This window comes from Schistocerca americana, chromosome 2, assembly GCF_021461395.2.
Source record: "Schistocerca americana isolate TAMUIC-IGC-003095 chromosome 2, iqSchAmer2.1, whole genome shotgun sequence".
NCBI classification, from domain to species: Eukaryota; Metazoa; Arthropoda; class Insecta; order Orthoptera; family Acrididae; genus Schistocerca; species Schistocerca americana.
In genome coordinates, this window is record NC_060120.1 from 132,839,699 (window position 1) to 132,866,165 (window position 26,467).

Sequence of the window (26,467 nt, forward strand, 5' to 3'; positions counted from 1 at the left end):
TGAGTCCCATAGTGCTCAGAGCCATTTGAACAATTTTTGAATGCAACATGATAACCGTTTCCTAATGCATGCTCTGCTACCGCTGATTTCTCTGGGTACCGTGGTCAAGAACATCTCTCGTGTTATACATAGCGCTCTTCAATGGTACGCACAGTCTGGCCGATATAGAACCGTCCACATCCACATGGTATTTTATATACTCCTGGCGTTCTGAGGCCTACGTCGTGTTTCACAGGCCTCAAGAGTTGTCGAATTTTTGCTGGAGCCCTGAAGAACGAATCGATTTTATGCCTCTTTAGGAGCCAGCTTATCTTTCCTGTTATTGAACCACAGAACGGCAAGAACGCAAACTTCTTAAAGTCTTTCTTAGAGTCTTTTTGCTTACGTATTTTCGGAAAGATAGCTTGCGAAATCTGGTGGTTGTTGTAGCCGTTTTCCTTGAATACTTTCCGCATGTGGCTCTGTTCCTTCTGCAAGTTTTCAGAGTATGAGACGGTTTCGGCTCGATACACTAAGGTCTTCCGAACAGAACTTTTCTGCGACGGATAGTATAGCTGTTAGCGTGCAGATATCAGTTTGTGTGGGTGGGTTTCCGGTAAACGCTGTGGCTGAGACACCCATTTGTTTTGCTGCGGACGAGGACATTAAGGAATGGCAACGCACCATCTGTCTCTATCTCCATCGTGAAATTAATGTTGTCATGGATGTTGTTGATGTGGTCCAAGAATTCTACCAGCTTTTCACGTCCATGAGACCAGACCACGAACGTGTCGGCGACGTAACGATAGAAACAACTAGGCTTTTCAGGAACCGTGTCCATGGCGATGTTATCAAAGTACTGCATGAACAGATTGGCTACAACTGGAGCTAATGTGCTCCCATCGCAACACCGTCCGTCTGGTTGAAATTTTCACCATATGGAGAAACCTTTGTTAGTACATATCGCCGTGAAACTATGCACTTCTATGCCAGTTACCTTTCGGAGAATAAACTACCACGAAAACTTAGAATCTAGAAAATGGCAAGGAAGTCTATAAATTAGAAGCACTAATAACTTTTTATAATACTTTTAATGACGGTGAAAATACAAATTTCTTACAATGCTGGTACGACAGATCCAAACATACATCCGTACGCTACCACTTCCCGAAAGAAAAGGGTGAAGATACATGAATTAATAAATTGAAGAGCGAATTTCTTACTTTGTTTCATACAGAAATTTAACGATGTATCAAAACATTATCCTTGCCAAAAAGCAACTCCTTTTGCGGTGTCCTTGGTTTATAGTTCATTCAGTTTACATATATCTTATATATCATGAAAAAAGAAAAGAAAGAAAAATAATGTGATTCAATACACGGTGTAACATATATGATTGTCAAATACTTGTCTATGTTATGTAGTAGATAGGATCGAGAGAGATGTGCATTATCATAATTATGTAATCACCATGTTGTGCCATGCCAGGGGATTGTAGAACTCCTCGTGATGACTGGGTGTTGTGTGATGTCCTTAGGTTAGTTAGGTTTAAGTAGTTCTAAGTTCTAGGGGACTGATGACCATAGATGTTAAGTCCCATAGTGCTCAGAGCCATTTGAACCATTTTTTTGATTGTAGAACTGACACCACATCACACTAAGTCCATCAGCTACTTTGTCTGCAAAGAGCTGTCGCCATTAGGAGTGGCCCCCATGTTAGTAACTGGATGCTCAATAGGTTGCCGGCCGACCACACGCAAGGGAGCCTAGTGTGGAATAACTGCAAGGATACAAGAGCAGCTGACACATCATTTGATGTCATACAGTGTTTCTGTACCCACCCATCTGGCCAGAGCCTGCCTCTACTGACATGTCTATATGATGTTTGGAGTGCAGGTAAACATCCAGTGTTTGGAACAGTCTGTGTTCCCCACTATAGCCAGCTACATGATTTCACACTTTAGAATGGCGTTGTCTTGTGATGCACGCTGGTCCTCCTCATCTACTGCGACTACAACACACGCACTGCACCTCTTTCTCTTCCCGAGTTCATCGAGCATAATAACACAATGTTTATCTTAGCCGTATTGAAGCATAAAGTACATTTCATCACAGGGCCCCACATAACAGGTGTTCACACAGGGGCATTCCTAAGGTCTTAATCAAAATGGCTCTGAGCACTATGGAACTTAACTGCGCCCGCATCTCGTGGTCGTGCGGTAGCGTTCTCGCTTCCCACGCCCGGGTTCCCGGGTTCGATTCCCGGCGGGGTCAGGGATTTTCTCTGCCTCGTGATGGCTGGGTGGTGTGTGCTGTCCTTAGGTTAGTTAGGTTTAAGTAGTTCTAAGTTCTAGGGGACTTATGACCACAGCAGTTGAGTCCCATAGTGCTCAGAGCCATTTTTTTGAACTTAACTGCTGAGGTCATCAGTCCCCTAGAACTTAGAACTACTTAAACCTAACTAACCTAAGGACATCACAAACATCCATGCCCGAGGCAGGATTCGAACCTGCGACCGTAGCGGTCGCGCGATTCCAGACTGTAGCACCTAGAACCGCTCGGCCACTCCGGCCGGCTAGGTCTTAATCAATCCTTAATTTTAGAACTGAACAGTACCCTATTATGTCGACGAGCGTCCATCCTGAACACTCAATAAAATTGCCTCGGTTTCAACTGTTGGGGAGAAAAGTATGACCAGCGTGAGAAATAGGTCTGATGCTTTTAAAAAAAAAAAAAAAAAAAAAAAAAAAAAACATGAGATAGTTACTTCCCATTGCTTTGTGTGCACACGTTTCCAGAAGAAATTCGCAAAGTCATGAAGTTGGTGATGAAGATTGTTAACTCCGTAATAACTAAAGCTGTTAATCATCGCTAATTTAAAGAATTTTTAACTGAAATGGAGAGTGAGTACATAGCTCTTCTGCTGCATAAGAAGGTATAAGGGGCTTTCAAAAAGAAACGAGCCGGAGTCTGGAATGCGCAAACCGGTGACAGGAGGGTAATATCGTGGCGTGTGTAACGAGGAGTGGTTCCAACCAGAGCGTGGAAGCTCACAGCCCATCGCTAGAGGGCACACGTGCACGTCAAGTGACTATACAGAGCTAGCAGCGGCATGCATCAATCGTCCAATGCTGCCGGTCGCATTGCAAACAGTGGCATCGAGGCGTCAAAATATGAACAGAGAGGTGCTGTTCGTTTTCTGACAGCGGAAGGAGTAGGAGGAACAGACATTCATCGACGAATGTCACAAGTGTACAGCGAACACTGCATGTCCCTTGCAAGGGTTAAGGTTTGGCACAACCGCTTCAGGGAAGGACCGGTGTCGTTATCCGATGATGCACGGTGGATGCACTGATTACCCAGGACCGCCGAATGACAGTGAAAGCCATAGCCGCCATGGTCGGATTGAGCGTCGGAAGTGTTCACACCATCATGAAGGAACGACTGTACATGCGCAAAGTGTGTGCCAAGTGGGTGCCCCACAGTCTTCAACCACACGAGGAAGCATGTCGAATGGTCCACTGTATTGTTCATCTGCAGCGCTACGCTCGGGAAGGGAATGCGTTCCTGGCACGAGTGGTGGCTGGAGATGAGTCATGGTGTCATCACTTCGAACCAGAATCAAAACGACAAAGTCTCCAGTGGAAGCATCCAGGGTCACCACCACCAAAAAAGCCAAGGCCATCCACACGAGTGCAGGAAAGGTTATTCTGACGATCTTCTTTGACCAAATGGCCCCCTACTGATTCACTTCTTGCGGCACGGGACAACAGTGAATGCCCAGCGTTACTCGCAAACATTGATCACCCTTCGGCAAACGATCAAATCAAAAAGACCAGGCAATCTCACCCACTGGGTCATTCTGCTCCATGACAATGCAAAGCCCTCATACGGCCAACACAGTCGCAGCACTCCTGCAGAAATTCAAATGGGAGGTTCTCGGCCACCCTCCATACAGTCCGGACCTCTCTCCCTGGGATTAAGCCATTTCTGGTCCCCTTAAAAAGGCTCTAAGGGGCAAACGATTCATCTCGGACGACGACGTCCAGCTGTACATGCGGAACTGGTTAACATCACAGCCCCGAAAATTTTATGAGACAGCCATTCTCCGCCTTGTGTCACAGTGGGCCTAGAGTCTCAACAGCCAGGGTCAGTACTTCTAACATACAGGTACTGGTTTCTGTAATTATACCTCCGGCTGATTTCTTTTTGAACGCCCCTTATAATTGATCATCAAGAGGACATGTTTTGAAACGTTTCGTTTCCTTATTTAAAAAATTAAAGCATTTCTCCTTGGGAACAATCTTCATTATCCGATACTAATGAACGATCACTGCAACCAAAAAGTTTATTTCATGGTAGAAACTACGTCTGATTTAAATCGACTAAATCGTAAACTACACGGGAATTTTTAAATGTTAGAACAAGCTGTTTCATTTGAAAACTTATTATCTCTTTTTGTTTAAGACTGTGAAAGAGAAACTTTGATTCACTTTCGAAGCCTGTTGAAACATCGCCAAGAAAACAATTCTGATATCGACATTTGCACTTTTAAATAGGAGGGAAGCTTTTTCTCAACAGATTTCAGCACTGTAGAAATAACAAAGCAACATTAGCCTTTGTTAGAAAACGTTTAATGCTGTTGTAACGGAATTCAATTTTTCTCCTTTTAATAATGGCAATGGCAACTTTGAAATGCAATTGCTCCATATAAAAAAAACTAATTCTGTAGCTCGAAATTTGAACGACTTCGTTATGATATAGAAATACTGGAGAAAAAAAAAGTGGACTTACTTCACAGCCTTGGTGGTCTGCTTTGAAAGACCTGGAGAAGGAAAATACATTGATTTTTAACATCTGGAATAATATTATTGTCACATATAGTCAAGAAAACAGTCATGTAAAAGAATGAACCTTATCTAGAGTAAACTGAGGAATCGAGTTATTCGTGAGAACATAGAATCATGTGTAAAAAAAGAAAAAGAGAAAAAGACACACATACACAAACACACACACACACATACACACACACACACACACACACACACACACACACACACACACACAGCATACACATTTGACCTTCGCACACTTTTCCAGGAGATACAAGACCATTGTTCACATAAATGTTTCTATCAGTGTCATGATTTAATTGTATGGATACCTCTGAATTTAATTTTATCAATCATTAATAAGTACGATATCGAGTTTTATTCACCGTAACTTCAGTTTAATGAAGACTTAAAACATTAAGTAAACGTTATTACTTTAATTTTAGGGATTGTTGTGGAATGAAAGAAGAGGTAGCATCGAGTTCTGAGAAAGGTATGTTGAGGTGGGTTGGACATATAGGGAGGATGAACGAAAGGAGATAGACGAAACAAGTATACAATGTGAGTGTGGATGGGAGAGTTGGAGAGGGTGGACCTCAGCTAACCTAAGTCAGTCAGACTGAGGGCACTGCTAGCAAAGGCCGGTTGAAGAATACTCTAATTAAGTTAATAACAATGTACCTACCTGTATACTTTAAATCTAAAAATTTAGGCTATCAAAATAAATTTCAATCTTTCTACTGTGAAATTTGACTCAACTGACTAATGGATCTATGTATCGAATTCGAAGTAAGTAAGCTGACAACAACCTTCACGCCACGTGAACTTAATGCTCCAGGGACGCTCATCAACCGACAGCGCATCCCGCGGCCGCCGCCGCACAGCGACGAGTTCTACGACATTCTCGACTTCAACGTCGGCCGCGAAATTGAGCTGTTCGGGCGCGTCTTCAAGCTCACCAGCTGCGACGCCTTCACCCGCGCCTTCCTCAGCCGAATGGGCGTTCCCGTTCCAGACGCCATCGCTCAACCCATTGATCCGTACACCAACATCAGAGAGCAGGTCAGTAACACGTAAGGAATGAGTCACCTCCACTCAAACATAGAGGAAATGATTATCAAGTACTTATCAGAATGGAACAGTGACCCATTTCCTTTTAATTGGTGTAGTGCTGGCAACTTCCCAGTACAGACAGTAAAGAAACGCTCATAGCTAAAGAGCAGAGGAGTTAAAGGAAAAGTATTTATGACTAAGTTTTAGCAGAAAGAAATTAAAAAAAGTAGTCCAAATAATTCATACACCAATACTCTATCCGTAAAACCTTATTCTTTTAAGTGAGACATAGTTACTGGAGCAAGTGTACACCTTTACACCTTTACTTGGTATAATAGGGTCCATACGTACACTACTGTTTGGAAAAAGTGAAACACAAAGATCGAGAGATGTGATCGCAATGAAATTTGTTCCACCGATTAGGGACATGACACTACACAAATGATTACCATTACAGACCTGTATGTGCACTGTGACTCGAAATTCAATATGGAGTAGCGCCACTACGTGCTGCAATCAGAGTCGCTACACTTCATGTCGTGGAATCAAAGAGTGCCCTAATGTGCTGCTGAGGAATACTCTGCCATGTGGTTTGTAAGCGTGTCCACAGAACATCAACTGTGGCTGCAGAAGGACCTGAAGGAAAAAGTTGCTGACCGACCGTATCCCAGACATGTTCGATGGGTGACATGTCAGGCGAATGGGCAAGGCGAGGAATGCAGTGCTACCATCATTCTTTGAAGGAGGCTTGCACATCCCTCACCACATGCAACTGGGCGTTGTCTTGCTGAAATATGGCATTGGAACAGCCTGCAGGAGGGGTAGTTGTAGAACCTCCCTGATGTAGCGGCAGCTGTTCAGATTGCTCTCAAGACGTAAAGGCGAGATGTGTGCTACAGGCAATGGTACCCCAACCAACACACTTCGCATTTGTCCGCCATATCGCCCAGCTATACAGTCTACTGGATTGCGTCTACAACGACGGCGGTGAATAATTATGTGGCCATCACTGTGGGACAAGTTGAAGGAAGACACACCCGAAAACGTTACTTTTTTCCACTCAACACGGCAGTGTCGGCGTTCACTTGCCCATCGTAGTCTGCAATGTTGGTGGGTTCTGGTCATCGGAAGCCGCCGCAATCGCATGCATGCAACCAGTCCAGCCCACAGAAGGCGGCGTCTAACCATCAATGCAGACTTGTCCACACCAGCTGCAGTGCCCCACTGTCACACCAACACTGTGGATGAAGCTGTCTGTCTGTTACCCAGGATGACAAGATGGCCTTCATCTCGGGCTGTGGTCATATTGTGTCGTCCAATACCCTGTTGGCGCTATGTACGTCCTTCTTCTATCCATTGGTTCCACGTACGGCTCGCTGTTGAAGCAGCATGCCCTGCACAAGCTGCAGCGATCTTGGAACGACAGATCCACTTCCCAGAGACCAATCATCCCGCCCCGTTCAAAAGCACTCACATGCCGATATTCCACCCTGTGATGTCTGCGAGGCACAGTGGCACCTGGTTACACGTTTGCACTACGTACGAGGGTGCTGTTGGACCGAGGTGCACGCCACCACTCTGCTGTTTCAGTCACTTATTATGGCTGCGCTGTTCTACTTGTTCTCTAATCATGGTGTAGTGCAGACCATTGGTTCTGAGTGTTTCACATTCTGCAAAAAGCAGTGTATCGTGAAACTGGATGTGTCTATATTGCACATCTCCTAAACCATTGGACCAATTTCAACCAAAGTCGGTACACATATCCCTTACTGTCAGGCAACAGTCGCTGTGGGGGTAAGAAACACCTACCTGTCATAGTTCATAAGATATGACGTCATAAACAATGAGATGGGTTAAAAACTGTCTCATCATGCATGACTGTTAAATTGATTACCTCTGTTCTATTAATACTATTCGCAATAAATTTCGCTGACAGTATCCACATTAGCCGATAAATGCACCTACAAAATTGTATCATGACCCCACGCATAGTTCAGGAAATATGACGCCATAAACGCTGAGATGCGTGAAAAATTGCCAGATTGTGATGAAGTTTAAATTTATTACTTCTTTGCTACTAAATCTGTTCGCAACGCATTTTTCAGACACTATTCACATATGCCGCTGAATGTACCTACACAACTATACCACTGTACGACAACACATAGTTCCAGAGGTATGACGTCATAAATAATGAGATACATGAAAAAAATTACATTGCATTTATTTTTAAACTAACGAAGAGAACACGGCAAGTGTCATAGCCCGATTTTCCAGAAACTTCGCTCGGTGAAAGAGGGGCCAAAATAAGAGAACATATGTCTCGGCTTATCAATAGATAATTGACCGTTTCTGAGAAAACGACGGTCAAAGTTTCCGAGGTATTTTCCAAGTAGTTTATGTGCCTTTTTTCAGCCATATTCTCAGAGGAAACGGTGGCACAGTGATAAGTGTCGCAGCTTATTAATTTTGCGCCCCTTGTTTGAAACGCGATTGCTACTTTTATTTTTGTTTTTCATTTATATGTCCATGTCTCTAGAAAATTATTAAACGAATGTTTTCCAGTATATACTGATTAACATTGTCATTCTTCTGCTAACTGTATGTCAGATGAATGAATTTAAAAAACAAGAATGAGAAATTATTTGTAATTGTTTTTGGTGAAATTCCTGTTATATATCTTGAATCATAATCAGTTGTAAGCGCGTTTTCAGAAAAAATGCATGGTTTGCCGCTAAATTATTTCGAGTGTGCGAAATCTTCACCAATTTTAACGACATATCTTTCCCGACTAAGAATCGTATGAAGAAATGTCACTGCGGGGAAACTGCCTTCGCACGATGATCGAGGTGTTCGGAATATCTATGTTTCGAATGTTTCTAGGACCGCTATTATCCAAGGAAATGCACCAAATCTCCCTGAACAACAAACGTGTGAATAAAAATACAAAAATTAATTTAAGAATTTATATGAGTATGAAATATCGTAATATGAGACTTTAAAAAGATTGTAGCCCCTCAACATACTATACACAGACATGTATAATATAATAAATGTGTGACACTGTGAAATCCAGTTGTATCCTCTAATTTGATAAGAAACATTCGTGTAGCTATCTTTTACCGACGTGGGTAGATAACTGAAAACAATAACCGCTGAGCCACCATTTCGTCTATGGATATCGTGCGGTAAAACGCATACTTAGAAAACCCTGACCGTCATTTTCTTTTTAGAAATGGTCGAGTATCTACGGATAAGCCGAAACAAGCGTTCGCTTATTTCGACTGCTCTTCCACGGAGCGAATTTCCTGGGAAACTGGCTGATGGCACTAGCCGCCTTCTCCTCTAAGACACTCCAATAGTCAACTTAAGAAAATCCCTGACACCCGGAAGCGCTTTTGAGAGCTTTCAGCTGCTCAGAGCAAACGGCCGTAGGTGAAAACACTAGCCGCCCGCCTCTGTATTTGCACTGTCAGCGCAGCTGGATTGTTATCCTAAGGGGCTTCGGTTCGGTTCCAGGCCGGATCGGAGGTTTTCTCCGCTCCTGGACTGGGTGTTGTGATGTCCTTACGTTCGTATCGTCGTAACTGCTATTCCACCGTTGAAAGGGCTGTGTAGGCACGTCCAGAAAGCCACTAAATAAATTATAAAAAAGCTGTACTCGATGCTTAGGGTAAATGGGATACCCTGATACTATGGAAAATGATTAATGATTTTCTTAATTTTTTCCAGCTTTTGAAGTACTGTTCGTTAGAGCAGTCTTTTTTTTCATGGCCGGCCGTTGTGGCCGAGCGGTTCTAGGCGCTTCAGTCTGGAACCGCGCTGCTGCTACGGTCGCAGGTTCGAATCCTGCCTCAGGCATGGATATGTGTGATGTCCTTAGGTTAGTTAGGTTTAAGTAGTTCTAAGTTCTAGGCGACTGATGACGTCAGATGTTAAGTCCCATAGTGCTCAGAGCCATTTGAACCATTTTTTTGTAGGGGACTGATGACCTCAGATGTTAAATCCCATAGTGCTCAGAGCCATTTGAACCTTTTTTTTTTTCATGGCTCAGGAGGCTCTATTCTGTGAAGCTTACGTTTTTGACGTGGCGCTGTGCTGTTGCTTGCAGACGGACACGCGGCTGGCGAAGAAACCGAACCGCACGATAGACACTCGCGGGCAGTTCCTGTCCCTGGACCGCAAGGTGCTGCGCTTCTACGGCTACTGGGACGACAGAGAGAGCGAGCACGGCATGCTACACCGGCTCGAGCTGCAGTACTTCCTGGCGGACGACACGATCGCCATCAAGGAGCACGTGCCGCCCAACTCCGGCCGCGACTCGGGCTTCATGTTCTGCCGCCGGGGGAAGCTGCCCAAGGTGTGTACAGCTCTCTGCGCTACACGCCATTAGTTTGTCCCTTGCCGTACCGTTTAATTCGACGTTATCCGTGCCCCAGCACTTAGAGACAACTCAGTACAAGCTGACATGTAGATGCTATGACGTAGCTGTACGATATTTTTTCACAGGATACTACTCTTGTGGCTGTATATACATAGGGCGATTCAGCTGCCACTACCGCTGGATTTTATGCAACTCACAGCGCCATCAAAATACCAACTCACTCATTGCGCACGAACTGTTAGGCCTAGAGACAAAATGAAGAGATTCTTTTAGTAGGAAATTTAATGTAGTTAAATTCTGTACTGGGATGCGTTTTCCTAGAGGCCATAGTTTTCGAACTATTCAAGAACAACGTGTTTGAAGGTTACTGTTGTACGTTTTTCATGAATATTTCGAAAGCTATGGCCTCTAGCGAAAACACATCCCAGTAGAAAATTTAACTAAAATTTCCTACAAAAAAGATCGTGATCATTTTTCTGTATGAGAATAGCTTGTGCTTCGTGAGCGAGAGAATATGAAAATCTTGCACGTGGTATCTGAAGGCGTAGCAGGTTGTATAAAACCCAGCAGTAGGCACATCTCTACACATATTAATACAATTTTCAAACAGTACCTGTTCTATAAATATAAAAAGTTATACAAAAACACTACTTTAACAGAAATTATAGTTTTCTCGGGCATCTTCAGGTGTGACTTCTGCAGAAGGAATGTAATAGCACGACTCCTCAACGTATATACTGTCAATATAAATGTAATTACGGGAAGAAATACTCAACTAGAACGAATTTCTATTAGGAAAATACCTACAACTCTACAAATTAGTACTCCTGCATGGTGTGGTATTTTCGGTAGGGTAGCATTGTTGTAGACATAAAGCCACTTTACGCCCAGTGCAATCCCATGTTGTTTCGCTTCGTACTTCGTGTTTCATGCGAACTTCGCACATTCTTGTTGAGTGCTTTTTCTTCTTAGGCGCTGGATAGACATGTTTGGGGAACGGGCCCAATACTGTGCTTGGAATTGAAGAAGGTTTTCCACGTTTTTCGCAGTCCGGTAGTTCGACATATTTTTTAAATTACCTCTACTATATTTATTCGGTAATCAACATGTTTTTCCTTTCTTTGACAGTGTATTGTTTTACAGATAATATAAATAATAATGTTGACAATCAATTCTACCCATTCCCCTATTGTATTCGTGGACGCATTTGGGCTTCACTGGTTTCCTAAACTGTTCGTCTATGTTGTAAGTAGGCTGTTTAGGTTTTTTCATTGGTAACGCCACCTCTGTATGAAAATCACTGGCTGTGCTGTGGGCAGTCTGTGTCTGCTTTGCATTGTTGTAATACTCGCCATTGTAGTGTTGGGCAGCGGCAGCTGGCTGTGAACAGCGCGTAGCGTTGCGCAGTTGGAGGTGAGCCGCCAGCAGTGGCGAATGTGGGGAGAGAGATGGCGGAGATTTGTAATTTGTCATGAACTGATATATATATTAAGACTTATGATGATATCAAGGTAAATACATTGTTCGTTCTCTATTAATATCTTTCATTTGCTAACTATCCCTATCAGTAGTTAGTGCCTTCCATAGTTTGAATCTTTTATTTAGCTGGCAGTAGTGGCGCTCGCTGTATTGCAGTAGCTTGAGCAGCGAAGATTTTTGTGAGGTAAGTGATTTGTGAGAGGTATAGTTTAATGTTAGTCAGGGCCATTCTTTTGCAGGGATCTTTGATAGTCAGATTGCGTTGCGCTAAAAATATTGTGTGTCAGTTTAAGCACAGTCATGCATAAATTGTTCAAAGGGGAAGTTTCAATGTGTTGAACCCTATCTGCCTTCTTGTTTCGTTAATGTCATGTATACGTCACGATTGTCTTTCCATCTTAGAGCCAACAAATTATTACAGCTACTCAATAAATATTTTCCTTTCGTTAAAATTTGTTTTTGAATATTTTTGGTATATTTTGCTTATCGCTTTGTACTATCCAGATAACATCTGTGTTTTCCTGCTGTAATATTAAAAAAAGGTCGGGGGAGGAGTCCACTTGTCAAGAAACAAAGTATATTGTTCAGTATGGATTTTGACAAGTCCATGACAACATTCAATATGCTCTATTATTCCGATCAGTTCTATCCTGGCCAGTATATAGTTTGAAACCGTAACAATAATCGCGTTCTTTGCGACCGCTTAAGTTGTTTGTATGCTAAACATCCTTTGTATTTCAGTAAGGATTCGTCTATACTGACATTTTCATCTGGTATGTAAATCTATTATTCCAAAAGTTCATGAAATGTCTTGCCTCTCGAAGTCGGTCAGTACTATTAGCAGTTTTCTTATTACCAGTATGTAAGATTCTGGAAATTTGTTAAATCTTTTACGACGGATTTGGATATTTGGTTTTCTGACTTACGCCATTAAAATGCACAGTGCATAGTAGGTCTTCATTTCGTCAAAAGTAACAGGATTCCAAGTGTCGCCTACTCTCCGTTTCTTCCCTTCGATGTCTGTTATCTGACATGCGAAGAGATTTGTTTCCATAACAAGCATTTCCCACAATTTGTCGTCAAACATAATAGAAAAGAACTCTAATAATCCTGGGTGATCACTTAAATAATTTGAAACAGGTACTTTTACGCCACGAGTGTCAGAATACATCCAAATGATTGGTGTGTTTTTCGCTTCCTGCTAAATGCTTGATTTAGGTATTGCATTTCCCTCTTCACTTGCGTCGTCTGTATTTAAATGTTTTGCACGCTTTCCCCTTCGTACAGTCACATAACTATTTTGACGTAAACGCCCGTCTCCTGACGGTATGTAAGTGTTTATTAAATATTTCTTCAAAAACGAAGGTCCAAAGCCACTAGCACGCTTGCTTTGCAACATAGATTTAACGAGTTGTGGCCAATTCTTGGGGCTCAATGGTAAGAACTAAAGCAGAATTATAAGTAACAAGTGTTTGTTTCTTCGGTTACACTTGTGATGTTTGCGTTTGGCCCGACTTTCGTTCCTGCAACTGTGACTCGTGATGTTTGCGTTTTTGGGGCTCAATGGTAAGAACTAAAGCAGAATTATAAGTAACAAGTGTTTGTTTCTTCGGTTACACTTGTGATGTTTGCGTTTGACCCGACTTTCGTTCCTGCAACTGTGACTCGTGATGTTTGCGTTTGGCCCAAATTTGTTTCCGCGAATCGAACTCGTCATGTTCATGTTTGGCCCAAAACTGTTATCACGAGTCAGACTCGTCAAAATATGGGAAGGTTTTAATTAAGCGCCTACAAGCGAGAAAATCGGAAATGGGCGAGTGCACTTTCACACGCAGTTTGGTGCTCAGTATCGACTGCTGTTTGGTGTGTACTGCAGACAGTTCTGAAGAACGTCTGCATAAGGTGAGGTGGAGAGCAAGGAAACACCCCTTCCCACTGCTCTCTTCCGTCCCGTGGATGCCTATGGTGTATGATATTTTCCATCTGGAAAACCTTATTATCAGGTTTCCAGTAGGCCTACTGTGTTTCACTGTTCGATATTTGTTCTCTAAATTTTGTTCTCTAAATTTGGCGTTGCAGAAGGCTCTTACGAAGTCTCAATGTACTGGAAAAATTTGACTATTTAACACACTGGCTGACAAAAACGGTGAAGCAGCCAGAAATGGAGGAGAAACTAAATGAAATTTTGTGAGGTGAGAGGGTATTTGATGTTATTTCAGTGATTACAATATCGAGTCAAATATACAAAAAAACTTGGCAGTTTGAGGCTGCCTATCAACATGATGTTTACACCCCCTAGCCTATTCCCACACATATTCTATGAGGGGGCAGATAGGGGTATCTTGCTGGCCATAAGAGTACCTCAACATGATGCAAACCAAACAGCTGCCATATATGGACGAGGATTGTCCTTTCGAAAAATAGTACCACGATACTGTTGCATGAGTCGTAACACATTAGGACACATTATGCCCGTGGCGTTATGTCATCAGAGTCCTCTCAATCAGTAACAACCGTGACCTGAAGTCACAGGATGGCTCCCGAAGGAATGGCGCCAGGAGCAACACCTCTGTGCACCTCCATAACATTAACGGGAGGTATACTATCTTTTGGTTTAAAAAAAAGTGATTTTTTAAAATTGCATTTTTGGATCCATAAAAGTGTTTAGAATCCACCTCTGAAACGGTTTTTCCGAATACGGAACGAAAATGTTTGTTATTCGCGGTTGAACAAAAAAATGCACCTGCCTGAAATCAGCCTTTTTCAAGCACCAGTTTTTTTCTTCCGAGGACGAGTTGTTGTACCCGTGCTTGGAAGAAAACACACAAAATTCAAATGAACGTTTCAACGCGTGTGTTTTGAAGTTAGCCCCCCAAGCATTTACATTTTGGTGCGAAGACTGTGGAGATTGCGACTTTCCTGGCAGTGAGCAGCTTCAACGAAGGGTATTCAGCAATTCTGAAGACCGTGACAACGATGGACGTCACCCTGGGACTCTATTCGACGCAGTTCGCCAAGCATTCGGACGACCACCGGATTCAAGGGGCCGAAAACCGCTTGTCACCGGCCGTACGAGCGGCTCTGGAGCAGCGCAGGATGGCCCAGATCGAGCAGAACGCCCTCTGTGAGGAAGGGGAAGGTCTAGTTTATGGACCCGGAATAGCAGATTGAACGCACATTGCATAATATTGCATTTATATGTAGTCAAAACCTCAAACGCTTTTTTCTCGAAATGACTTTTCTTTATCGCGCGGTACGGTAACTTCTAATCTACTGAACCGATTGGCATGATTCTTTGTTTCCGACGAAGCCAAAAAATTGTCTAGGAGTTGTACCACTTTTATTCCGATCCATCAACTATAAATATTTTTGCTTGGGCGACGAAGTCAGAAAATCGATGAAAAAACCCTATTTTTTTTAAATGACCGCCATTTTTTTCCTATGGTCCAAATAACTTAAGCGAGGTACAACTCCTAAAGAATCTTATACACTTTCCTAACGTCAACTCAATTTTGATTTCAGACGAGCCGGCTGACCTGTGACATACCGCGCGTGGAGGTCTACATCGAAATCTTGTTTCGTTCCGACGGCATTTCCGCCTTTGCTCTTCGACAGATCCGGTCGAAAAAATTCCGGTTTGTAGAGGAAATATCAATAAACATTTTGACCAAATGTGACACTGATATCTAAAATAAATTCCGAGAAAAAAATTCTCAAAGAACATGCTTTTTTCGAGCCAAAGATAGTAAACCTCCCCTTAAAAGAATGTGATCTCTTCCCAGGTCGGCACCATACCCCCTGACGATGGTCATCCAGACTAACGCAGAGCGGTGATTCATGACAACACAATGGGATACCATTCATCAGCAATCAAAGCTTTCCAGTCAAGACACCACTCACTATGTTCTGCAAAACATAAGGACGAGGACGTAGTAGATGAAATAACATAACGCATTCACAAACGAATCAACGTGTGGGAGCATGTTGCCAGAGATCTCCCAGTGCACAGAAAGATGGACGTCAAATGGCGCGAGGTCAGCGTGACTATAGCACCCATCCGAGCTGGCTCCGCAACACGAGGCGGTTGAAGGAACGTGAAAGGCAACGTGTGTCAATTAGTGAGCAGTTGTGATGTACTGTGGTGGTGGTTTTCATTACAACATGGACCGCAGACAACATTTGAATGACTCCACACAGGGACGAATCATCGGGAAACTGGAAGAAGGACGAATTGTGACGAGTGTAGCCCAGGAGCTTTGCATTGCTCACAGCATTGTTTCACATGCGTGGAGAGCGTTCGGAACCACAGCCACTGCTGCCCGAAGAAGAGGAGGAGGTCAGCTACACCAGCAGATGACCACCACATTGAGCAACTCGCAAGGAGGGACCCACGTCAAATAGCGGGAGCAATTGCAACCACATTTAACACGACTGCAAGGCACGCTGCCTCACACTCCATCGTGGCCCGGCGACTGCATCGGGATGGTCTCTTTTCGCAGTGCGTTGTGTTCCGCTACATCCGCACATCGGCGACATCATTTGCGAAGATGGCGAGAGCATACGGAATGGACCAGCCTACCCGTTCCTTCGACTTAAAACCCATCGAGCACATGTGGAATGCGCTGGAGAGACGTACTGACATGCATGAACGGCTATCCAATAACCGTCAACCGTGCTGGAGGATGAACGGAACGCTTTACAACAACTTCTTAGCAACCTTATGACCTGCATAGGAGCACGTTACAGAGCATGCACTGGCATCTGTGGTGGTCACACACGCTATTAAGAACCACGTCCCACCTTCTGTAATGTGCAGGGGGCCATCACAAACCTCGGTGACTTCACTGTAATTATGATCTTCGAATAAAAGTATCATTTTTGTTCGTCTCATTGTGTATTTCTTTCAGTTGTCATGTGTACTATACTGTAGCAGTTCTTTCTATGTGTGCTCCAAGTTTCATCAAGTTATACTTCCCTTCTTACGTTTAGCACACTAGTATACCTTGCAGCGAAGTTATGACGCATCTAGTAATATAACTAGCCGCAAATCTTATCCTGGGAGAGGTAGAGAAACAGATTACGTAGAATAGAAAATGAGTACAATAATGAATTAGTTGAGCAGACTTGCATCGAGCATCCAACGTGCTTCTGACAGAACTCGGAGTTGAAAACCCAAAATAATACTTTTCGAAAGAAAGTTAATTTAGCTTCCTGTCAGAAAAAGAACTATGTAAATCCCAGCACAGAAATAACAATGTAAGAGAAGCCATGGGTATAGCAACAACACTGCCGGCGGGGTTGTACCTTCTTGCTACTGGGTACCATTTAAGGAACCTCTCACACCTCTTTCGACTTGAGAAAACAATTGTTTCTGTGTTCCTAACCTGATATTTTAATATTCTGTTTAATCGCCCTAGTATTCCCATCAGCTTTCCAATGCAGCGATTGCAGCAGCATTGGTTGCTTTATTTTTCTATTGTGGGCTTTTCACATTGTACGTTCAAAGCGGCTGTACGTGACAGTCGTACCATCGCTGCGACAAACCACATTGATGATCCGAGAGAAAGAGGTGATTGGAAAGGGAGAGATATACGAAGACAGGCTTCTAATGCACTGTAATAAACACATGGTGCTCACACTAGTCCAGACACGCAGGGTTTAAGTGACTTGGAGTGGGGGGAGCTGCTTGACGGGCTACTACCTAACTTACAGGATCGATTCCACTAAACTGTTTTACTAAACTACTCGACTAAACACTGTTGTCCAAACTTTAATTACTTCATCATTCGGCAATTCACTAAGCTGCTAGCCTAGCGTGACTAAGCTTTACATTGAGGTGCCAAAGTCATGGGATACCTATATGCACATACACAGAGGGCCGTAGTATCGTATACACAAGGTATAAATGAGCAGTTCATTTGCAGAGTTCTCATTTGTGCTCAGGTGCTTCATGTGAAAAGATTTTTGACGTTATTATGGCAGCACGACGGGAATTAACGGACTTTGAACGTGAAATGTTAGTTGGCGCTAGACACGTGGGATATTCCATATCGGAAATCGTTTGGGACTTCAGTATTCCGAGATCCACAGTGTCAAGAGCTTGCCGAGAATACCAGATTACAGGCAATAACTTTCACCGCGGACATCGCAATGGCCGACGGCCTTCACTTAACGACCGAGAGCAGCGGTGTTTGCGTAGAGTTGTCAGCGCTAACAGAAAAGCAACACTGCATGTGCTAACCGCAGAAATCCGGGTGGGACGTATAGCGAACGTATCCGCTAGGGCAATGCGGCGAAATCTGGCGTTAATGGGATATGGCGGGTTGGTAAGAGCTGATGGCAGGGTTCGAGTGTGGTGGAGACCCCACGAAGCCATGGACCCAGTCTGTCAACAAGGCACTGCGTAATCTGTTGGTAGCTTCATAATGGTGTGGGCTGTGTTTATATGAAATGGACTGGGTCCTCTGGTCCGGCTACTTGAAGACCATTTGCAGCTATTCATGATGCAGTTTTTATGGCTGACAATGCGCCATGACACTGCGCCACAATTGTTCGCAATTGGTTTGAAGAACATTCTGGACCGTTCGAGTGAATGTTATGGCCACCCAGATCGCCCGATATGAATCCCATCGTACATTTGTGGGACATAACCGAGAGGTCAGTTGGTGTACAAAATCCTGCACTAGCAAGACTTCTGCTGTTATGGACGGCTATAGAGGCAGCGTGGCTCCTTCCAACGATTTGTTGAGCCCATGGTACGTCGAGCTGCTGCACTACGTCGGGAAAAAGGAGATCCGACACGATATTAGGAGGTGTCCCACGACTTTTGTCACCTCACTATATGTTGACCTTATCCGCCTTTAGGTTAAAATGGCGCGGGAGCAGGAGGAAGTATAGTCCAGGAAGAAAGAAAGGGGCTTAACTTTCTGTCGACGACAAGGTCATTCCAGACGGAGCACAAGCACGCTGCGGACAAGCGTGTGTTTGCTAGCATTTGAGGCATTGTACATCTTGCTATTTAATTTGAATTTTTTACATGTTGCTTCACGTACAGTTTGTCGTATATTTTAAGACTCCTGTTTCCCGTACTGTGTTACAGCGGATGAGAATTACTCATTGAATCATACCTTTCTGAATTTTTGTCGTTTCGTCGCAATAACGTTCCAACATACAAAGCAAAAAGTTGTGCTGTTGTAACAAGTTTAAATATTTCTTCGCTACCCAGCTTCCTTTTCACTTCTTGCAATATGTCATTTTGCCTCTTTCGAGAAGTAATGAATTGGTAAAAAGGTGCAATTTTCTGTGGCTGAAGAGTTCCTGAAGACATAGCACATTAATTATGCCATTTAGTTGTTCCAAAATATGAATAAAGGATTGAGTGTAGTGTAATTACTTTGCAAAAGAAATGATACGATTGGAGATATAACGGAAAATTTTCACACTTTCGTCACTAGGCAGCTCTATAATGGAAGTTAAATATATGTTCTTATTCCTCCTCATTCCATTTTTTTTGAAATTATGCTATTCACTTCTAAAGTGCTGCTTTTTCTGGAATTGTAAAAATTACTTAGAAAAATTAAGTTTTGCAAATGTAAAAACATGCTCCAAGGGAGAACATAATCATGTACCTAGGAACAAGTACACTCTAAAAATTTGAAAGCGTCGCAGTCAAACCGCTGCACTCGAGAAAATCTTTCTAATACTTTATTTAGTCGTCTGCCTGTATTTTTACTCTATTACACACCAATAATCAGTATGTGACAAATTCAGCAGAAGTATTATCAAAACCAATTACACGTTAAATACGTATTGAAATTGAAGCTATTGGAAACCAACCCAAATTTTCATTTTCAAGGCAGGTAAAATTATTACGACATTAACAGAACTCATTTAATTTGTCAATATCCCAAATTCTATGTTAAAAGACCTCCTTCGGTATGAAGGTACAAGATGGTGTACGACCGACGAATTATATTTGTACCGTCCATACGTTATGCAGCTAGTTTTAAAAACACAGAAAATTTTACTTGCCATAAAATTCGGTAACTGAAGAAGTAACAAAATATTGCAACTAGCTTCAGTATAGGCGATGTTCGAAAATTCCCGTTACAGACTTCTAGGTGTTGTAGAGGGGAGTGAGTACGTAACATTTTGAATAGGAATCCATCTCCGAAAACATACGTATTTGTTCTACGACGGCTTCGGTTCAGATATTTAAGTCATCCACCTCTACTTCAAGAACTGAATTAGGCATGATGTAGTACAACTATTAGGTAACAGTTCGAAAGGAAACATAACAAAACATCTATTTGTCGCTTAAGCACATTTGTTTGTATTAATATTTAAACATTACGTGTTTACATTACTAAAAAACAAAAAAGAACCCAGCACATTGTACGTGCAGAATAGTACTGAAGCCTTTCAACAGTGGCTCGACGTGGCGACCACCAACCTTGTTACAGACATTGTATTTACGAAGTATGTGCTGGTACACTCTCTTAATCCCACCTCGCGTCTTCAGTTTCTAGTGCAGCGGCCAGAACTCGTGCCAGCAGATCTTCTTAAGTAGTCCACAGGACTTAAATCTGACGGTCGCGGCGGCCACGCGGTTGGATCACCTCGGCCTATCCAGCTTTCACCATATCGTCTGTTGAGAAGTGAGATGGTGCACCATCATGCTGTAACCACTGTTCCTGACGGACATTCAGTGGCACAGTTTACAAGAACGCGAAACAGGTGTGTGTCGATGCAGCGGTGCGGGAACCACGTACGGTAGGCAATGCGTTCTTGGAAAATCGGTTGGACCCATAGTGTAAGTGGTACGGTTGTAATTTTTGCTCACGCACAACGTCCCAGACGATACTATGAGTAATACCCATTGCATTCACAATTGTTCAAGTACTCGTTGACGGGTTCTCTTCAACGTGGTGCAGTGCATCTTCTTCAAACTCGGGCGTGCGGCGTTGCCGTGCAGTACCACAGCCCTGCCTCCTCAGGTGAAGGTCCCTGTTTCTCGGAGCCGCTGCGTAACTTGAACAAAAGGTTTGTGCGATGACATGTTACGTTGCGGAAAAAGTCCGTGACAAGGCCGACTAGCAGCTCTTCTGTTACCTCGAGCTTCGTCTAACACAAGGAACATGTGTCTGTATTCCGAAATCGTGTACCGAACCGCGTTTACCGTATCGGAGACGCGTAGGCATTGAAAAGGCCTCGCATCAAGGCAGACCCCTTAACTGACATTAGGTGAGCGTGTGACGTAGTACATGTCATCGTGTTATCCTCCTGCATACCAGGACAAGCAGCTCTGAGATTTTACCCTTTCCCTCAGGAGACGTAGACACGTTACACATCTGAACTGAAACCGTCGTAGAACGGAAAAGTTACGTTTCCGGACATGGGCTCCTATTCAAAACACTTTGTACTCACTCGCCTCTACATGTCCTGAAGTCTGTAACGGAAATTTCCGAACATCCTGTATTATACAGCACCAAATGTGTAGACCTAGAAACGCTAACAAATGCTGCCCAAAGCGCAACATCATGTCCAGCAACAAGAAAACTGTGGAAAATGACGCAAACTGCTCAGCGCTGTCTCTAGTGTTCATTCCTCCGTGCACTGAGATGGTCATAAGTACACTGTACAAAAAATAGCTATCTCCGGAAGATATTACGCTGATACCGCGAAACGCAACTTCTAGCCTCAGTAACGGCCTTAATTTGGTGAGGAAGAGAGCCTACAAGTTCTTCAGGTATGACATATCCAGCTGAAGCCACTCATTGGTGGTTTAGTTCGTTATTTGTGTGTTTCGTGGATTATATGAAACGAATCATATTTACAATTAAATTACGTCATCTCAACGAAAAATAGGGCAACATGCTGACTATTTAGAAAATTTCTTAACGTGTGCTTTTCCGATGCAGACAGTGTTTTATACATGACTATACACACCCACACACAAAATCATCCTACTGTATAGAGTGTAACGGGTCTAAGAGTAGATATTTCTGAAGTGACTGAGGATGGTATTCTGAATAACATTACATCGGCATTTACATCATCTGCAAACTAAGAATTATAGCTATCACAAAGTCATATGTTTTAAGGTTGGTTAGTAGCGTAGACAGCCGCGGTGGCCGAGCGGTTCTAGGCGCTTCAGTCCGGAACCGCGCGACTGCTACGGTCGCAGATTCGAAGCCTGCCTCGTGCATGGATATGTGTGATGTCCTTAGGTTAGTTAGGTTTAAGTAGTTCTAAGTTCTAGGGGACTGATGACCTCAGAAGTTAAGTCCCATAGTGCTCAGAGCCATTTGGTTAGTAGTCCCAAGTATATGTGGTAAGAGCAAGCCATTAATGTTTATTTTCCCCTGGGCAGCAGGTCAGATGTTGAAGAGTGGACGGTTGGATGCAAAATGGTTAGTCGGTACTGACAGCCGTAGTCCATTTAATGGTGCAGCTACGGCCCTGCAGAAAACATCGGGCCGTAAAGTTTGTGCTATGTTTATGGGAAGACAATTTGACACAGAGAAAAAACAAACAATAAGTAATCTCAGTCATTTTGTATGGGATTAAGATCAGGTGATTTAGCAGGCTAGTGTAAGTGGCGGTAGGATGCCTGAGAGTTCGTCAAATCAGAAACGTATGCTTGGAGCCCTGTGAAATGACTGCTTTTACCCTGGAAGACGGGACTGTCTACAGCTTACTTATCATGAAGATGTCTAAGAAGGGCAACATTTAGTCACCAACGATTTTGAAATAAAAGTCCTGGTACTTGATCACGGTAACCTGAATTAGTGGACTCAAGTCATGGTCCAAAAACCATTACCAAAACATCACTTAACCACCCCAACCTGACCTACACCATCCACATACTTCAGATTGAAGGCCTGAGTGGGCCTTCAGTGTTCTCTACACGTCGCATCATCTGAAAAGAGGCAAAATCGCGACTTGCCTCAACCCACGGTACATACTTGAAGTCAACTTCTATCTAGTTTCTATGCTGTTGGGCCCATCGAGGCGTGCAGCTTGCCATTTTTCGTGCTTTTTGTCAGAGAAAAGATAAATGCTAGATTGCATTGTGCCTCAGAATGCTATTGTTCTCAGATGGAGAAAATCGCAAGGCAGTGAAAATGATTCTGTTTAATTTTGAATTAAGGTATTATTTGAAAAGCTCCCTCTATAGCTGACTCTCCGTGCATTACTATTATTTTTCCTGCTCTGATGAAACCATGTGCCGAAATCGCTGTAGGAGAGCAGTAATTTGTGTGATGGCTAACAGTGTTGAAATGCAGTACCTTGCAATGAAATATATCGCAGAGCGCAGCAAGAGTATTCGGACTTCGAATAACAAACAATTTATTTATTTATTTATTTATTTATTTAACCTGATCAGATTAGGGCCATCAGGCCCTCTCTTACATCGGACCAGTGTTCCACACATGCAGCATTTCACACATCAGAGTAACATCATGAACATAGTTTAAATGAGAAAATTAGCTTACTCTAGTGACAATATGAATAAAGACTAGTGACTAAGACCTAATAAAGTAAATGCGGAAGTATTTTTACAACAGTTGCTATACATACAGATTATGATAAAAGCAATAATAATAACAGTAAAACAAAAAATCAAATAATAATGATAAACATGACTAAGACCTAATAAAGTAAATGCTGGCAGTATTTTTACATCAGGTGCTATACATACAGATTATGGTGAAAGCAATAATAATAACAGTAAAAAAACAAATAATAATGACAAACATGAGAAAGATTCGCAATAGTAATGAAGGTTTGTGCAGATGTACATTAATATTTTGGTGTGTAAAGTAGATGTTTACTAGTATAGCGAGTTTTGGGTAAGGGAGGTTTAAGGAGGGGGAGAGAGGGAAGTAATGAGGTGAAGTGCACTCATGTACAGAGGAAGGCATTACTGTTGCTTAAGTAGATACGTCATTAATTGTTTTTTGAAGCCGGTCATGTTTTTAAGTTCTCTAACATAACGAGGGAGGTTATTCCAGAGTCGGGTTCCCGCTACTGTAAAGGACTTGGAGAAGGTGACTGAGCGATGCAGTGGAACGGAGAGGATTTTATTATGATGGGAACGTGTGTTTCTGTCATGTTGTTCCGACATGAGTGTTAGGGACGAGGAGAGATATGAGGGACAGTGTACATTTATAAGGCAGTAGATGAGACAGAGTGTATGGAAATCTCTGCGTTTGTCTGCACGCAGCCAGGACAATTTTGCATATGCTGGTGAAATGTGATCAAAAAGTCGAACGTCACAGATATATCGGACGCATGCATTCGTGACCAGTTCTAGACGTCGGGAATTTTCCTGAGAGAGGCCTTGTAGGATAATATCGCTGTAGTCAATGATTGGGAGTATAAGCGTTTGTACTAATTTCTTTTTCAGATCGAAAGGGAAGAGTTTTTTATATTTTTGTAGGACATGAAGGGATGCTGATGCTTTTTTGCACACTGCAGTTACGTGCTCTGTCCAGTTTAGATTTTCATCTATTATTACTCCCAAACTCTTTGCTGAGGGCGAGAAGTTAATAATTGTTCCATTTAGGATAAGAAGTGGTACGGATTCCCGATGTTTTGGGCTAATAAGCTTAGAGTGACCAACAAGTACCGCTTGGGTTTTAGATGGGTTTAGTTTTAGACCTATGTCCTGTGCCCATTTTGACAGTGCGTTGAGGTCAGTATTGAAATTTTCAATAGCTTTCTTGAGATTGCTTGGTTTCGCACTTAGATACAACTGAAGGTCATCAGCATACATATGGTATTTGCAATAGGTCAGGACCGATGACACATCATTGACATAAAGAGAGAAGAGTATAGGACCTAATACTGAGCCTTGGGGAACGCCTGACACTACCTGCCGCCATTGTGATTTTATATCCCCAGACAGGACGCGTTGCTGACGAGACGTCATGTATGAGCGAAACCATTGCACTGCGCTTGGTGAGAAATTTAGACCGCTAAGTTTGGCTAGTAAGATGTCGAAGTCGACAGTATCAAATGCTTTGCTGAAATCTAAGAAGCAAATGATAGTCGCTTCTTGTCTGTCCATGGCAAGTTTCAGGTCATCTGTTACCTTTATCAGAGCGGATGTTGTGCTTCGATGTTTACGGAAACCTGATTGGTATTCGTCTAATAGGTTGTTAGTAGTTAGGTAGTTGGTGAGCTGGTCATGAACTATATATTCTAAGGCCTTTGATAGTGCAGGAAGAAGGCAGATGGGGCGGTAGTCAGAGGCTGCAGTGGCGATGTCCTTTTTAGGCAGTGGTTTAATTTGTCCCAGTTTCCAGGCCTCAGGGAAAACACTTGTGATTAATGAATCGTTGAAAATGTCTGTTATAGAGGGCAGTAGTTGGTCAATAATAAGTTTTACCATCTGGATAGTGATACCATCATGTCCAGTAGATGCTGATCTAATCCGCATTATGGCTTTCTTGACAGTACTGCAAGTGACGTGCTGTAGATAGAATTTTTCTTTGCTGCAGTCGTTCATCCCAATGAAGTAATCAATGATTCTCTGTTTTTTTTGCGGATCAATTTTTGTTGCAGGTAATGTGAAGAGTCGGTTTAGTTCTTCAGCTGGGACCATGGGATTTTCTGCAACTTTTATTTTGCCTAAACCGAGACTACGGAGATTTTTCCACAGGATAGCTGGTCTACATCTATTGTCAGCTAATGTACGGGCATGTCTGAGCTTAGCGTTTCTCACCGCTTGACTGACTTTGTTTCGTTTCTGCTTGTATACAGCGTGATTTTCAGGTGTAGGGTGTATCTTGTATGCTCGATGTGCAGCATCTCTGAGATTCATGAGCTGTTTTAGTTCATCAGTCAGCCAAGGTGCAGGTTGCCTTTTTGCTTTTCTGTTCTTTATTGGAGCATATTTGTCACACAGTTGAGTAATTTTGTTAGTGAAATCGTGGAGTTTGTCGTTTATGTCCATGAGGGGAGTAGAGGTCATCCCCCAAACTATTTCTTGTGCCCCAGTTTCGAGTTCAGGCAAATTTATGCGTTTGAGGTCTCGGTATGTAGACAGTTTTTGTTTCTTTCTAGGGCATTCTAGTGAATACGTCATGGAAATGATGTCATGGGCAGACATGCCAGGCGCAGAGATTTGAGAGGTGCGGATTATTCTGTTCGGGGATTTCGTTGCGAATATATCTATAAAAGTGTGACTGGTAGTCGTGTGATGAGTAGGTGCCAGCTGAAGTAGCGTCATATTTGAGGAAGAAAGCATCCTCTTAAATTTCCCAGTGGAAGGACTATTGCACAGAAAATTAATGTTAGTGTCACCAGCTATAATTACATGTTCATATGACGATTCGAGACTAGAGAGGGCAGTTTCGAAGCAGGCGAACCCACCTACTTTAGGAGGTTTGTAAAGGACACATATTAAGCACTTTCTGTTAAGTGATTTGATCTCTATGAACATATATTCCACTTGTTTATCTACATTGTTGTCGGATGTGTGTAGAACTGTAGGTGACAAATCAGAGCGTATGTACGCCCCTACTCCGCCCCCTCGTCTGTTGCATCTGTCGTTCCTGAGAAAGATATAGCCATCTAGGTTTACGGAAGTTGTAGGAATACTTGGTTTGAGCCAAGTCTCTGACAAAAGTATTACGTGTACATCAGCAGTTTGAAATATATATTTGAACTCGTCGAAGTGAGCTGGCAGAGACTGGACATTTGCATGTACAATATGCAGCTTGGTGCGTTCG

The 26,467-nt window shown here is 42.8% G+C and overlaps 1 protein-coding gene across 1 annotated transcript in view; it reads left to right on the forward strand.

Annotated features, from left to right (window-relative positions):
* Window positions 1-26,467, forward strand: part of LOC124593823 (EF-hand domain-containing family member C2-like) — a 264,643-nt gene that overhangs the window by 107,528 nt on the left and 130,648 nt on the right. Inside the window, exons 4-5 of the mRNA XM_047132172.1 lie at window positions 5,649-5,872; window positions 9,975-10,223. Of these exons, the coding sequence (XP_046988128.1) occupies window positions 5,649-5,872; window positions 9,975-10,223 (473 nt within the window). The remainder of the gene's footprint in view (window positions 1-5,648; window positions 5,873-9,974; window positions 10,224-26,467) is intronic.